We start from the raw sequence: 16,577 nt of genomic DNA on the forward strand, positions 1-16,577 counted from the left end.
AAAAGGAAAAATTAGAATTGCCGCCATTTTACCTACGAAATTTCCGCGTGGAAGCCTGGATCAAAACCTACAAGAAAGGCTTCAGTGTCCGCCATCTTGGCTCCAAACTTCCGACAGAGTGTTCACGACAATAGGCTTAAAGTAATTGTACATCTACGAGAATCACCGCCTTCTGAAGAACTCTAACTCTGGCAAGCCACTGCAATGCAGTGTGTTTTCTTTTACTGTCACAACACGTCGTTTCACAATATGTATTTTTTAATTTTAGCCACATTTGATTTTTGTATTAAAAATATTCAATATACTACATCAAATCGTTTGTTTAATTTAGGGGAAGGGTATGATTAGTGATAGTGTTGTGGTCATTGTACGGTGCCATTTCTGGTTAAAGTGAATTTTCACCATTCGCTATAAATGGTTTATATACAAAGAGTTTTTAAAAACTTTAATTTGATCTTGAGGACATCGGATATTTCCTCAACGGATATTTTATAGCTGGTCTGCATCTTCTCCCATATCTCCGCTAACAGTTCACTGCTATCTGTCTAAAAAGAATGTTTCCTATTAAATGATCTGGCTTTAATTCGGCTGGTCAAAATCATGTATTCTGAAGATTACTACGATTTAACTAACTTAGCATTGTATAGCAAAACAAAGGCGTAAAGGTTTAATTTTTCCCGGAGCATCTGTAGCTGATTATGATTTCTATTTGAAATCATGAATAGCAACCCTTTAGAAATTGTCAAAAATGTACCTCTGAAAATAAGTGGTTCTATAGGTTTACGCGATTTTCAGTGCGATTTTCATCTTTTGACAGATGTAAACGAGTCAATAGTTACGGATGTTTTGGGTTTAAACGCTTTTATTTTAACATCCGTAACATATCCATTCGATCACATCTATCAAAAGAAAGAAATTGCAATGAAAACCGTTAAAAAATCCCTGTTTTATAAAAACCCACTGGCCTTAAAGTAACTGGACGTCATTAATATTCTTACCATTTTATTTAACTTGTCCAAATCTAATGAGGTCAAATCTTGAGCTAAGTGAAGCACTTGGTCATCAAGTAAATTATCGTTAACACCAGATATCGCTGAAGAAAGCGACTGCGTGAATGCTTGGTAAGATTCAGAAAGTTCTGTCTAAAGATATTGGGTATTTCATGTAATTATACTATCATATCATTAAAATACCCAATATTATGATTTATGAATATTGTTAAGGTCTGTTCGTGCGACCCAAGTTTTATTGAATCTAATTCACTTTTGGTGGATGTTTTGTAGTCCTTTGGACTCGTAAATGTATATATACAACAAATCAATGAGTGTATACGTACTGCTTCATAAAATAACAGATTAGATTCCATATATCAGAAGTAAATTGGATCCGACATGATCGGTTAGTCGCCAATTTACCACAATAGAAATTAGGGATAGCATTACTGGGAAGTGCGCACCCCCCTGTAGCCTAGTCCTGACAGCTGGTGCTTGTACCTCCAACCCATGCCCGGCAACTGGTCTGCGCCCCTGTCCCCCCCCTAAGTAACCGCCCTGGATTCATCCCTGAAAGATGGTGCCACATGTTGACCAATGAACTAAAGTAACTGGAATGATAACAAAATCATCCCCCGCCGAAACCAAAGGCTAGTTAGTAAGTTTGCTCTGGGAATATGCTTCAGGTATAGCATAATTACCTCCGCAGGTGGCAAGACTTTCTTCTTCTTCTTATTTTGTGATATCTGCGTTACTTTTAAAACGACAGTTCGAATGTATGATAGAAACACCAGCACGATGGTAATTGCCTTAAAGGGACGTTTTTAATTAGTCATTATTGAATGATATAAAAAACCTGGATGGCGTAGTTGTGCCGAAACAGTGAACTTCATTTAGACTGCAACGATGTAACTGAGCGATTATTTGGCCACCGTTTAGGACCTATATGAATTTCGGACCGCGAGATTTGGCAAATCATTGACATTGGTAATTTTTTAGTATTTCAAAGCAAAAAAACTAAATACAAGAACTTAATTCTAAATACACGAACTTAAACCAGTAAATCCTAAATACACGAGCTTAATCCTTGGGATTAGGTTAGGATTAAGTCTTATGATGGTTGCTTAAAGTTAACCCTAATCCTAAATCTAACCTTAATCCTAACCTAAACTTGATTAAACTTATCTAGGATTTACTTAACATGAAATTATAATCCCCCCCCTTGAGGGACTGATACATGAACGTGCTTAACCAGTTTCAACAGAAGCAAGCGACATACCTCGACAAACAGTACTAGTAAATGAACAACATTTCCATTAAATATCCGTCTCTCCTTATCTTCATATGTGAGGGAATTTGAGCACAAAGTGGCATTATCTAGTCGGGTAAAAGTTGAAATCAACATTCAGCGGAGAAGTGAGAGGGGTATTAGGAATGGGCGGCGGAAAAAGGGAGAGCTGGGGGGTGGCTGTAGCCCCTCCCCCCAGAGGATATGTTGGTAAGATCCATTCAATCCTCAGCGGTGAAAGAATGTGGTTTTCGACCTTCAACTTTTAACACACGATTATTTCGTTTAGTATTTATTTCGAGCCATTATAGTATGAAAAAGAGATTGTTAATTTTCTTTTAGTTAATACGTGGCATGTTAAGGGCCGATTTCGTCAAGGAGCGAGAAACCCGGTATAGAAAAAACTTGTTTCAAATTGCAAAACCTCCCTCCCGTAGTACGGGATAGTGAAAGTTTCGGGGACGACGGATGATAAGAGGCAGTCCATGCGAAAACAGATATATCCTAAAAATACCTTCGAGAATCGTTGAAATCCTTGTAAGATCCTTTTTTATCGCTGCCACGCGTTCCTCTAATTTATCATCTAAAAATAGGTATTGAATCACTTCCAACATTACGAGGTATTCCCCCGCTTTGGATTGAGGTTTAGTAGCCCCACCGATATTAACGATAAAATCAATTTAAGGGGGAAGGGTGCAAGGAAGCTTCCCCGGGTTTTAAAAACAAGAAAATTCCAGTCCGCTTCTACCTGGACCGTGCGTCTTCTTCATTTGCTGTAGAACTTGTGCAATATTTAGCAGGCCTATCAACACTTCTTCATATGAACCATCTAAATACGCCTTCCAACGCGTTGTTAACGGGCCGTAGAAGGGAAACTGAAAGAAAATAACCAACATTCAGTACCGCGTTACTGTATTATAATCGTCAGTTATTTTGAAAGAGCTTAGCCAAGTTACTTTTAAATTGTCATATAGTGTTGGTTGCTATAATAAATTGTCTGGAAGAAACGGCGAAAATTTCCGCCATCTTGGATTATGCAAATATTAAATGAGGCATTTTCACAGATCGTTCAAATTTTTCGTCGATCGTAGACCCTTGTTTTGCGAATTGGCCTGTTGCGAGTTGGGCAAAAACGAGGTCAGGTTTCTTGCTTTTAAAATTTCAAAATAATTTGAAAATAAGTGATTTTTCTTTGCAATACAACCATAAACATGATTTCATAGGCAATTCAACATGGTTTAGAATTGAGTTTACAGTAGTCCCGAGATTGTACCTTTCTTGCCGCAGGTTCGCAAACACGAGCTTCGGTTAAGATTTCTTGGAGTTGATCTAAAATATTTCTAGTTCGGTCTGAATTATTATCCGTGTGATTAAGCATTTCATTGCAGGGACTGTTTTCGCCGTTCATCATCGCTGACGAGGTAACGCCATTATTCGGCGAGCCATTTGTAACAAGGGTCGCGGCATTGATGATTAATAAACGCAACTTTATCCACAGTAACTAGAAAACAAAGCAGTAAGGAGATGGAGTGAGTTCGTCATAGTAAAAACAAAATGGCGGCATGTCCATCCAGAAAATAATAAGAAATTTTTCTCTGCGATAGATGACGTCGATTTGGGTTTTTTGTGCAAATTTACAGAGCTTTTATCTGTCTAGTTCCTTTATATGTATTCTGTGACCGTGCCTAAATCGATAAATATCTTCGAATTTCATTTTTATTAGTTATTTTGATGGAAGTATGTTTCGTTCTTGTACGCCATACCTCACAACGGAAAGAAATTTTTTTCGCTTCCTTGCGACAAACCCTGAAAAGATGAAACGCAAACATTACCACGAGGCTTTGGTTACGCAGCTTTTCTAAAGCAAAAGAATGCCTTACAACAAAAGACATACCGGATACTAGGAATCTATACTGTAGGGGGGAGGAGTTAGTCAACACAGACACTAGGGGTTAGTAAACACAGACACTAGGGGTTAGTCAACACAGACACTAGGGGTTAGTAAACACAGACACTAGGGGTTAGTCAACACAGACACTAGGGGTTAGTAAACACAGACACTAGGGGTTAGTCAACACAGACACTAGGGGTTAGTCAACACAGACACTAGGGGTTAGTCAACACAGACACTAGGAGTTAGTCAACACAGACACTAGGAGTTAGTCAACACAGACACTAGGGGTTAGTCAACACAGACACTAGGAGTTAGTCAACACAGACACTAGGAGTTAGTCAACACAGACAACTCTTTCACAGTGACAAATTTCAAAGTGATTTCACTCATCACCGATGTAGACCTAAAATGTACCTGTCGCATCGACGCCACGTGACGAAAAGATCTAAATCTCTGTTGTCGCGAAGTTTGTTAATCCATGTCTCTGAAGAAAACAATATCCATGAAGTATTACTTTCAATTTTGTTTACCAAAAATTGAATCGAAAAAATGCATTCGGGGCATGAGAGGTAATAATTCCATGTGCAGTAAATCCCATATGAGACTAGGTTTAGGGTTAGGATTAGGTCTTAGATTAGGTTTATAATTGATTAGGATTAAACCTAATCTTAAATTGTTCGCCAATTTTAACCTAATCTAAAGGATCATCAAATTTGTGTATTCAGAATCTCATGAACATGGAATTATTACGGCATCAAAATGCTACCTTTATATTGACGTTTACATCTCACCTGAATTATCAAAAACCTCGGGCAATTTTTGATCAACAAATATTTCACGTATCGAGGTTGCACTGGAAAAGAATTATATGCAAACTATATATTCATGTATATTTAGGATTAACGACCAATTCTAGCTCAGAAATTATGCAAAACCTTGAAGCATGTTTACCTATTGGCAAGTAAAACAGCATCCAACAATTTTTGCTCTATAAGAACACTTGGGTAAAAAAACGAATTCTCTAATTTCTTTTTGAAGTTCATTATCTCAATAATCTAGAAAACAAGAACGGAGGATTATTCAAAGTCGATTACCTCCGCTGCTTGCCACAAGCTTTTTACCTTCTCAAAAGATCCAAATTTATACGAAGCAATAACGTACTCTGGAGTCTACAGTAACAGAGGAAAGCCACATTAAATTTAAACGTAAATTTGTAAATTTATAAAAAATTGCTCAGAGTAGAAGTTAACTCAGCCTCACAGCGTGACAGATCACGGTAGAGATATTCAAATGATAATAAAATCTTATGATGCGGAATGATTTTTCATTAAAAAAGTGCAATCCCTAATATTTAAACCTTTACACTGACGACATGTTGTTTTCGACAATATCGCGCATGCGCAGACAAATTGAACCTATTTTAGTTGGAAGAGCATCGAACTGGGTTGAATCCTATCGTAGTCAAGCTAATTCTCCAGCTTGCCTGGTCGACAGAGGATGGCTCCATTAGAGTGTACCTGTGCACACTAAAAATCATCACATGGCAGTGACCTCTAATGAATAACTGGAACGATATCTCCTGATTGTTTTTACCTCCAGACACGCGAATTTTGGCTTCAAAAAACAACGAGGATGTATCGTTTCAGTTCACTGTCACATGGCGACAATACTTACGTCTTTCTTGTTGCCTTGATAGAATTTAAAAGTTGAATTATAAAATTCTTTTGCCGATTTAAAATGACCCAATGGCGCTTCGTATCTGGACACATTGAGCCTATAGGAGGAAGCGATGAACAATTAACTGTATTAATATTCTTGAAAGTTTGCATGGTGACATCAAATAAGTAAATTAGCTTGCAGGTACACCACGTAAGTATTTCACACTGCAAAGCTTTCGGTCCGTTAACCCGGGCCTCCATCAGTGCAATTACTTGAAAACACATTTACATGTCGAGATGAGAGGAGGAAATTTTGAACGCCCGGGTTAACGGACCGAAAGCTTTGCAGTATTAAATATGTACTTAGGTGGCGTACCTACAAGCTAAATTACTAAATTAATGGTATATTATACAGTACGCACGCCTTACGGGAGCCCAAGACTTCATTTCCTAGTAGTTGCTGCGAGTATTATTATTTAAAATTATTTGAAAACGGTAGCCCTTCAGTAGCAAATAGAAAAGTGATTTTAAACGGGCCGTTATTCTATACGTGCATTAATTAATTATAAACACAAAACTTATCATAATTACTAAACTAAAAGGTATTTACCTATTTACAACAATTTTAAAAGAATTTCTTCAAATTGTCGATGCACATTACCTCGTATATATCCTAATACAGGCCCGTTTACACTTGCAATTTTGGGTGCAATTTCATTTGCAAATTTTCTCTTTTTGATAGATGTGAACGAGTAATTAGTTACGAATGTTCAAATAGGAGCTCGGATACATCAGAGTATTCGCAGCTAATTACTTGTTCACATCTATCAAAAGAAGAAAGTCGCACATGAAATCGCAGCAGCAGTATAAAAGGGTCTTAATAGTGATGATTTATTTGAGTTTTGGAAGGAAAGTTGATCATATTTATCGACAATTTTAACAGGAAGGTTATACTAGATCCGCGATATGAGAAACTGCTTTCGATTAGATTTAAAAGCTTCGTTTCCATACGATGGTGTAACTAGTGGATTTTTGCAGAATGAGTCAGGTTCAATGGTACCCCTACTACACTTACCCTAAGGTATCATAAAGTATATGCTTAACGTCCATGCTATTCAGATAAGTTACGCACGGACCCACAGCCCCTAGGAGAAGAGTTTGTAAATAATTAGTTACTAATATCAAATACCAAACTGAATTTTCGTTTTGGAAGGCACCACAATGTAAATAGACCTTTCCCGTTCTAGCTTTCGAGCGCACAATGCGTGAAAGGTATATTAACATTTCAAAATCTCCAATCTGATTTTTACGTTATTTTTCAGCTCCAAAACCTATGTCGAAGTTTGTGTCAAGTATTCTAAGAGCTTGTTTTCAAAAATTTCAAAATTTGTTGCCAAATTGAGTCCTAGTTTACTTTCAATCTCGTTGACACTCAAGACTTACCAAGTTGACAGTACAATCGCGACACGAGTAATTTAAACTGAAAGTTTGATGGACTGTTCCTTATTGCACTTTCAAGCGTAATCACGACACGAAGCCAGCAGTTTGAATGATCATCTGTAAGTACAGTAGTAATGCATGCGTCAGGGTTTAAGTTGGAAGATCGAGGGGAAATCAAACTTGGCGCCTTTATACACACCTAATACGGTAAAAACGGCTAGACCGGTCCTGTTGAATTTCAGTACAGACAGATTACTGGTATTTTAAGGTGTTTCAAGAACTCTGCATTCACGTACTGTACATTATATTGTTATTTACATCTGCCCAGCACGGAAAATGCAAGCTTTAGCGCAATATTCTGAACGAAGTACTATTATTGCAATTCAAAATATGACCGCGGTTTGACCATTTTGGCCGTTTAAAAAAAAGCGCGTTTTGCGAGAACCATCTATTGGAAAATATAAAAAATTTTTGACATGGCATAGTATGGAGCTAAGATCAAGTACAACCGATATCACTCACCCGGGATATTGCAACAATCCAACAAATGATGTGCTGCTAACAACGCCAGCTCGTCGCAGGGATGAAAATCGGTCGGGAGTAGATTTTCGCCTGGAACAAAATTTTTCGTAACATTTTCAAATCAGATCAACATTTAAGTCCCCTTGAAATAAAATTTCGCCTAAAATTTGGCAATAACTAAATATTGTTGTTATTGCAGTAGGTTGCTTCGAGTTCTCTTTACATTTCATAAACTATGAACATCTGTTGTGAAAGTTCACGTCATAAGCAATTTCGACCATAGATACTATCATCACTAAACCCAGAAGTATGTGTATCCAGTTTCATATATTGGGTCAGTGCTTGCAAGCGTGTGTCACTGACTGCAATATCTGAAACTGGATCCTTTTTGACTACCTAGTCACAAAGTTACTTTCTGAAAACGTTTGTGAAAACACATCATTCTGTGTTCAAAATTCTCACCAAATTTTTCACCGTCTTTGTGCATGGACATAAGGTGTCTCGCGTGAGCAATTTTTTCCTCGGTTGATAAGTTTTCTCTTTCACCAAGATACCTTGAGAATTTCTCAATCGTTATTGTTCTTGACAATGCCTTCACCTGATAAAATGATGACACATGTTTATTAAATAATTTAAACACATGTTAATTATTAATTAATTTAAAGGTAAAATGGTGCACACTTCAGTCTAATTTCTTATCCCCTCGGGAGAATATATTTCCTGGGGTATAAATTTCATATAATTCGCACAACACATGGCAAACCTCGCTATTTTTGCCAAATTACTATCTTCAACTCATATTATACTATGATTTTGTCAAAGAATAGGAAATGGTAAATGGCAAGAAAACTTACATCTTCACTAATATTGCCACAAGATGACGATAACGACGCTCTACAGGACTCCAAAAACTGGAAAAAATGAATGGAAAACTGTAAGGAGATACGAAATATTTGTTACGGTAAGTTCGCTGTAACTTTTATAGCTCCTCCCTCACGAAATATAAAGATTTAGAAAACAAATCAAACCTCGACTTTTTGAGTAGAATCCAACAGATCTATATACACGCACAGGTCTGAAAAACAAACACTTTTGTCTCCGAAAAACTGGAAATATTCAACAATCAGCTCCTTTAAATCCCCAGGAGGTTCTAAAAACACGAAAAATATATCCTCATGAGATACATTTTTACACCATGACAGCTGTTATACCCCATTCGATGCGAACGCACATTATTTGCATTGAACTAAATTACCTGCGGATGATTTGAGAATATTTTCCTCATTTTGCCTTTTTCGTAGTTCTAAACAAGCCAAAAATGGCCCCCGGTTTCTTTTCGTTTCCTTTTCAAGTTCTTTATTCTTCATTTTTTCAAGAAACTCCCGGACCATCGATACGGAGTGGTCTGGAACATCACTACATCGATTATAAAATATTGAGAAGTTTAGGAAACCACAACGGCAGGGCCGCTGCACGCACGGGATCTGGGAATGACACCCAAGAATGGCTTCAAATTCCGCCATGTTTGGCTTCACTTTTGAGGCATACTGGGCACGGGTTGCGTTTTTTGCTACGCTCATAGCTCTGTCTTAAATATAAACAAGACGCCAAGTTGGCGAATCAATACACTGCACTGAGCTATATTAACACACTGGACACATTGTAGCCAAATATGCGAATGTCCGCGACGATGACTGAAGGCCTATTTCGACTACACGATAAGTTGTACGCAATTATCAATCTGACGAATGCAAAAGAGTGCCTATGCGACAATCTTCATTCAATTTTTTTTCAGGGTGTAATTTAAAGTGTCACGTTTGTACGCGTGTTCATACGTTCACATACGCCAGGGTACGAATCGTATAGGACAAATCGCATAGTGTAAATGGGCCTTAAAGCTGCGACACAAAATATAAAAATAATAATAAACCCGAAACCTAGACCTGGATACCACAAAAGACCGAGTAATAATTTAATCCCTTTTCCTATAAGAAGCTCCGATGAGCTATATTGCCGTGAATCAGTGAATTGTGCATACCAACTTACCACGAATTATTACCGTCAGTGTCCGAGTAGTTTGTTTCAACTAACTTGATCATTGATTCTAAATATCCTTGATAGCTGGACCATTCATCTGGACTAAAACAAATTTGATTCGTTATAAAACCCAAATTTCTAAAAACGGATTTTCATAGGATGAACTCATGTAAATCGGTCATTTTAATAAATTGAAGAATTGATTGGTTTGAAATAAGTAATATAGTAATAAGTACATAGTAATAATAACCTCGTGTGTCGTGTCATGTAACCATAAGTTATATCAAATGAATACATTAGTTTCTTTTATTTATTTCTTTTATAGTTACGAAGGCCCTCAGGTCAAAACGTTGAGAAATGTTTTGTCTATTTTAGGGAGTTGTTATACCACATTTGATGCTAAGTTTCAGTTTATTCACTATTTTCACTAAATCCCATGATGCTGTGCGCGCGCATTCCTTGGGGTACTAAATCCCGCCAAAATCAAAACAAACAAATTTTAGTATCCCAAGAAATGCGCGCGCACAGCATAATGGAATTTAGTAAAAATAGTGAATAAATTGAGATAAAATTTTTGAAAACCAACCAATACGTACTTTTCCTCAATTAAATTCTTATACAAGAGATTAACCTCTCGCCATCGTTCAAGTTTCAATAAATAATCTACTTTTTTCTTTGCTTTCACATTTGGAAATAAAAATTCACCTAAAATATACAAACACAGCATTATTTCGATAAATGCGGGTTCAGCACTTTTCTATGCGCGGGTAAAACACCTCACCCCTTTAAAACCCCTGGAAAATATAAATAATAAACTGTAGTATTCTTACCTAATGGACCATTTATAACTTCGAGAGCACCCTCGTATTTCTCTTGCATTTCCAGGACGAGAAGGTAAACATACACCTCTTCGTGGCTTTCCACCTTTTTGTCTTTGATAAATTTTAGGATCATTTTTTCGGCCAGTGGCAGCAACATGTTTTTCTTGACGTGTTCATCTTCGCAGACGCTTGCCTGGGTAAAGAAAGAACTGCCTTTATCAGACCTTTTCTCTTTTATCTTTGAAGTCGCTAAATTTGAATCGCGATAACGCTGTGTCCAGAAGCGATTTTAACTAAAAAGGTAACTTTGCCGATTTTTTCGGTACCCGCATTGACCGGGCTGCTTATGATTTTTTGGGTCGGAACAGAGCGCCATCGCATTGACACATTGACTTTGATAATTAACATCAACACATTGACTTTGATAATCAACTACCATCAGGCATTGCGCGCTTGACAGGTTTTGTTCTATTCGTGACAAAAAATGGCCATCGCGGCTTTATATAATCGACACACAACGAAAGATAAATTATAAATGGCAACCATCACGACCTAAAGCCAATACCTTTTGACCTGGTGTATATGACCGCCAAAGATACAGTTGAAATCTCACAATGAAACCATCAAACCATTTTACTGCGGGTTTCCGGCAAAATTTTCCCGCCGAATTTCTTGAAATTAATGCATGTGATAGCTAAGTGTACGGGAGACCTACAAACCTGCATGATACAGCTCATGACCGCCCAAAAGTAATATGGATTTTTCTGAAACTTTTTATATAAATTCATTGCCACCTACAATGAGAACATGTAATACTGTAATTAATGGACCATGCCCCTATTAAACTACATAAATGTATATACAGTAATAGTGCTGTATATGGTACTGTAAATATACCTGTTGCTGTTTCTTGTATTGTGACGTTCTCACGTAAGACATGAAAAGATGAGTTGATAATTCTTCATTTTGGGGACTTTTTTTCACAGCCACTTCGTAAATATCGGATATTTCGGAATCTAAAAGGTTTTGAAGGAATTTCAGACATGACATGTTTTACCCAAATTTCATTTTTTACAGCTTTAAGATCGTATATACTCGGCTTGTTTTGTTACCATTCACTTTACAGGAATTGTAACTTTAACTAATGGACCACTGTCATAACAATAATTTTTGTTTTGGTGCCAGACCAACAAATAGACACAAACATGCCAGTAAGGAGGATGTCAAGCAATTTGTATGAAAATGAATTGATTAACTTCTGGTCTATTGCATGTACAGACAGATGAATTCAGGACAGTAAGAGTGAAAAACTTGTCTTGCAACTAAACTGGCTTGCAGGCTTTATTAACAGAGATGACTTATAGGACTGGATTGTTAACTTCCTTTGTCATCTCAGAACATAAATTTCCTATCGAAAGCATTCAAGGAAAAGCATCGACATATAATTATGAGGGACTAAACCAAGAATGTTGTGAACATAGCTTTGATTCCCTTTGTAGGCCATCAGCTGCATTTCTCACAATGTTCCTGGTTTGGTATTATTATATAATGATTGATGTTTATGCCTTTGTTAATCTTAAACACATTTGGAGTTTAATTTATGTTCATGGTAACCGAGCGACTGTTGGGGGTTGAACAATAAACTTTGATGAGGTTCAACATTATGAAAATGACTGCAGAAACTAATTTCTAACTAGTCCAATATAGTCATAACATACGTCTTTCCATTTCTTTAAAGCAAATAGTCATTGCTTGCAAGGTTGAATCATCCGCTATTTCTTTTTTTTTCACCTCCTCCATCAGCTTCTCACATTCCTCCCGTCTCCCAGACCTGAGTAAAGCAATTGATTTCAGGACCTAAAAAGAATAGTTATGAATACATGAATATTATTCAAATGGCAAACTGAGAAGATGTGGGATTCATTAAGGAGGATCTGGAAAAGCTACACTAACACTGTGCTTTCAGGTCAACTGGAGTAAGCATAAGTTCAAAGAAGCCCACATGTTAGTAATACTGTAACTACTGTAATTGGATCTGTACAATTCCGCAAGCCCGTCAGCCCGATGCATAGTAACTTTAATTGCAAACAAAAGGGAGGTAACTGTATATCGCATATATGTGCTCTGTTGTAATTTTGCATGGTGACATAAAATAAGTACCATAAGTATAATACTGCAAAGCTTTCCGTCAATGAACTGGAGTTCTGAGCCTTCATTTTATTGCACTAATGAAAGCCTGGGTTAATGGACCAAAAGCTTTGCAGTATTAAATACTTACGTGGTGTACCTACAACCACAAGCTAATTTATAACAATCCAAAATAATGTTAACAAAACAGCAAGAAACTGCATGGCTTGAGCACAACTAGACCATGCACATATTTCCCTAGCAAAGAATATGCATATAAGGATAGCAAGTTCTATTATAGACAATATTAACAATGGCAGTTTCAAGGCTCATTCTTATGATATGGTTAATTGTATATTGATTGCCATTTTGAGGAATGAAAATGAATGTCACATGTAATAATGCCATATTTTTGTTTATACACAGGACGGCAAAGTTTGAAATGTGCTGTATTTGCATGCATACTTAATTAAGGTACAGTATGAATTGCATAAAATTATTATAAGGCCTTTATTTTAACTTAAGTATACTTTGCAAATGATATACTTTTATGGGCGAGAGCAAATTTGGAAAATGATGATTAAGACAAAGCTTCTTGAAGAAAGGGCAAATCAAGACTTGCACAACAAAGAAATTGTCCCAAATTATGCATGTCTGCATCATTTTTCAAAATCAACCAGACATTAATAGACCCCAAAAAGCATGTAAATCTCACAGTGGCTAATCTAATTTTGGAGCAGTCAAAACCTTTATATTGTCATGGTTCAAGAGGGTGTGGATTGGAGAAATCAGGGCTAGTCCCCTGATTTGGGTTTCAAGTTTCAATAAGATTATGATTGCACAAAAAATGTCGCATCTAAGAGCCTTTACAGATTTAAGTAACAAGCGTGCAGAGACGTATTTCCTGTACAAATAAACACAACGCAACACAGAGTTTATAATAGCGAGCAAATTCAGCAATATTTACCTTAGCACAGTGCAGGTCTTTCTGTTTCTTAAGGATTTTATCAGCATGCTGAATAGCTTTTTTATTGTTCATGCTATCCAGTGCATCTAAATTACGAAAGGAACATACGAAAAATGAATATATGAAAAACACTAATACGTAAATGGTTAACTCCATAATCCTAACCATAAACTGGTCGCAATCTTCGTTCATTTACGTCCACATGCCTGGAAGCCATCTTGCTTCACTTGACCACTTATCTAAAATATCATCGCTCAGGTTCTGATACAGCCTGCAGGCGCACACATATACCATTTCATCTTTGCGTTCACAATTCACAAATATAACGAGTTCACTAAATATTACATTCTCCAACCCAAATTTCAAAGGCGACGGAATGTAGGCAAATGACGGAATGTAGAAATAGCAAAGTAGGATTTCAGTTACCATTTTCTAGTCTCGATAATTCTGTGTTCCTCAGAAGGAACAATTTGTACCATTATTTCTCAGACTTATGATATAACGGAGACAAAAGATCTTCTTTTTCGAAGTCTATCAAGATTAATGTTGAATTTAAATAGGAAACTTCTTATCGCAAAAAAAAACAGTTACGAAAGTGCAAAGAAGTAACGCCAATTGTCCAAAGCTACGTTTAAGCGATGGGATTTCATGGTCTACCGACATGGAATTGCATACAGTTTTCATAGCTCAATGAGATCAATATTTTTGCAATTCAAAAACACTTCAATTGTATAAATAAACTGTTGGTTCTTACAAATTTTGTCTCCTAAGTTTATGAAATGACTCAGAATACAGAACAAGAAGAGGAACTCGAAGTTTTGCGTGCCATATACGAGGAAGATGAACTTTTTAATGAACTGAATGAGACCACTTTTCAATACAGATTTGGAGAGTCGGGTGAAAGCAAGTCCTTCCTGCTAGAAGTTCAATGGACAGATACATATCCAGAATGCTTACCATCTATTAATTTGAATGCTTTTTACAATAAACACCTTTCAAATGAGTTAAAAGACATAATTGTTGAAAAAATTACAAACGAAATTGTGGATAGTGTTGGGGCGGCAATGACGTTTACAATATTTAGTTGGGTTGGAGAAAATTTCGAGTCGTTAATAGAAGAGCATATGGACCTCGTCAATACGGAGGTGGGTTTTTTGTAAATTCAATCGTTTATGGTATATTCTATATATAGGGTTACGTTATGGTAATTATATAAACCTAAAATAACTTTATCAGATGTAATTTTTCCATAAAATGGGAGAGTAAATGGTAGAGATAATAAGATTTTAATTGGATTTTAATTGAGTAACAAATTTCAGTGTTAAATTTTGAAGTTTTGTCAGTAACTGGTCATTTGCAATGCAAGGGCCAGTTGTATAACAAGCAGCTAATTAACATTAAACTATAGTTATGGACAGAATGGGCCAATCAGAGTTACTGTTACTAGGATTTAACAATGAAGAAATGCAGTTAAAGAGTTTTATACAACCAGTTTAAGAATGTTACCATTGGATGAAACTTTGGGATTTAATAATAACTGTTTATTAAAAGGTTAAAAAGACTGTCTTGGTAAATTTTCCCAGGACTTCTTCATATATCGAGTGCTATATTTTTTAGAAGGAAGATGCTCTTCTGACATTGGCACATCCTGAAGAAGTTATAGATAAACCAGTCAAGGAAAAGAAAGTTCAATTAACAAAGCAACAAAAAAGAAAATTGGCGGACAGAACAAATCATAAAGGGGAACGAGAAAGAGGCTGGAATTGGGTTGACATTGTCAAACATCTCAGCAAGACAGGTGGAAATTAGATGGATGTGGGAAAGGAAGTCATTCCAAATCCCTGGTTGGCATGATTTTTTGGTGGTTGCAGGCAAAATAGTAACCAATTTCTATCCAGAGGTCTACCAGAGTTTAGCTAGCTTTCCCAATAGCAATAAAGAATTGCAGTAAACACATTTAGCATGTCATCAAAACCACATCATGGGTGATCAATGAGGATGACTGCCATTAGCTTCAACTACACAATCTATTACTGTACTCTTAGGGCTGCTTTCCACTGTTGTTGTTTTTGCCTGCATGTACACACACATAAAAGCTTAAAACCTTCTAACATGTTAACTATATAATTAATCTTTCACTTCACAACAAAATCCAACCCTATTCATCTATTCAATTGTTAATATATACATACTTACAAAAAAGGTGACAGTGGAAAACAGCCCTTAGTTGAATGTTGCCCTAACTTGGATATAAATTTTGCTCTTGAACTAAATCCTCCCTTTGACGGGTAGTGCAATCTCAAAAATAGCTGTGTAAGAAAATTACAGCAAAAAATTATTCAATGCTTTAAACAAGAAATGTAAATTATTAAACAGATTACATGAACTGAAACTAAATATAAATTGTTCTATTGCATGCAACATTGCTCTTGAGTACCCCAGACTACCCTTCAGAAAACATTGCTGCAGAAATATTGTTTGCTACCCATGTTTGCCAAGGTTGAAAGAGCAGAGGACACAATTTTGTGTTTGCAAAAAACTGAAAAAAGAAGTACCATAGGCAGCCCAAATATACGTGATAATTTGAGCGCGAGAAACTTTTCGGCAATTTGTCAACATTGTCGTACACCGTATTCGGGATGCCTATGGAAGTATTTGGCAATTTCCTGACACACAGTCACAAATGTGACATGGGTACTCATTGTGTAGGAGTTATGAAATCAGTATTGTAGAGAAATTGGAAGCAAACAATGTTTTGCACACAAAATAGAAGTTAGGGGTTCCCCTCTCTGTCCACTATATTTTTTTTTAATCTTTAGTATTTTTCTGAA

General features: G+C 36.5%; 2 protein-coding genes across 2 annotated transcripts; one reads left to right on the forward strand and one right to left on the reverse strand.

Annotated features, from left to right (window-relative positions):
* Nucleotides 1–259: 259 nt before the first annotated feature.
* Nucleotides 260–14,197, reverse strand: LOC114537189 (N-alpha-acetyltransferase 25, NatB auxiliary subunit-like). Its single transcript, XM_028558317.1, has 29 exons — nucleotides 14,173–14,197; nucleotides 13,912–14,017; nucleotides 13,747–13,832; nucleotides 12,371–12,509; nucleotides 11,550–11,668; nucleotides 11,372–11,446; nucleotides 10,662–10,845; nucleotides 10,428–10,536; nucleotides 9,841–9,933; nucleotides 9,050–9,210; nucleotides 8,823–8,944; nucleotides 8,649–8,705; nucleotides 8,257–8,392; nucleotides 7,795–7,884; nucleotides 7,276–7,389; nucleotides 6,908–6,977; nucleotides 5,849–5,948; nucleotides 5,296–5,343; nucleotides 5,126–5,229; nucleotides 4,966–5,027; nucleotides 4,589–4,658; nucleotides 4,044–4,086; nucleotides 3,554–3,781; nucleotides 3,029–3,155; nucleotides 2,795–2,863; nucleotides 2,272–2,369; nucleotides 1,694–1,801; nucleotides 999–1,142; nucleotides 260–545 (listed from the first exon to the last, which is right to left on the reverse strand). The coding sequence occupies exons 2-29, from the start codon at nucleotides 13,961–13,963 to the stop codon at nucleotides 420–422; spliced, it is 2,934 nt and encodes a 977-aa protein (XP_028414118.1). The 5' UTR covers nucleotides 13,964–14,017; nucleotides 14,173–14,197; the 3' UTR covers nucleotides 260–419.
* Nucleotides 14,198–14,428: 231 nt separating this feature from the next.
* Nucleotides 14,429–16,518, forward strand: LOC114537211 (RWD domain-containing protein 4-like). Its single transcript, XM_028558346.1, has 2 exons — nucleotides 14,429–14,891; nucleotides 15,364–16,518. The coding sequence occupies exons 1-2, from the start codon at nucleotides 14,526–14,528 to the stop codon at nucleotides 15,553–15,555; spliced, it is 558 nt and encodes a 185-aa protein (XP_028414147.1). The 5' UTR covers nucleotides 14,429–14,525; the 3' UTR covers nucleotides 15,556–16,518.
* The last annotated feature ends 59 nt before the right edge of the window (nucleotides 16,519–16,577 follow it).

This window comes from Dendronephthya gigantea, unplaced genomic scaffold (genome assembly GCF_004324835.1).
Source record: "Dendronephthya gigantea isolate DGI-Jeju-01 unplaced genomic scaffold, DenGig_1.0 000153F, whole genome shotgun sequence".
Classification (NCBI taxonomy): domain Eukaryota; kingdom Metazoa; phylum Cnidaria; class Anthozoa; order Malacalcyonacea; family Nephtheidae; genus Dendronephthya; species Dendronephthya gigantea.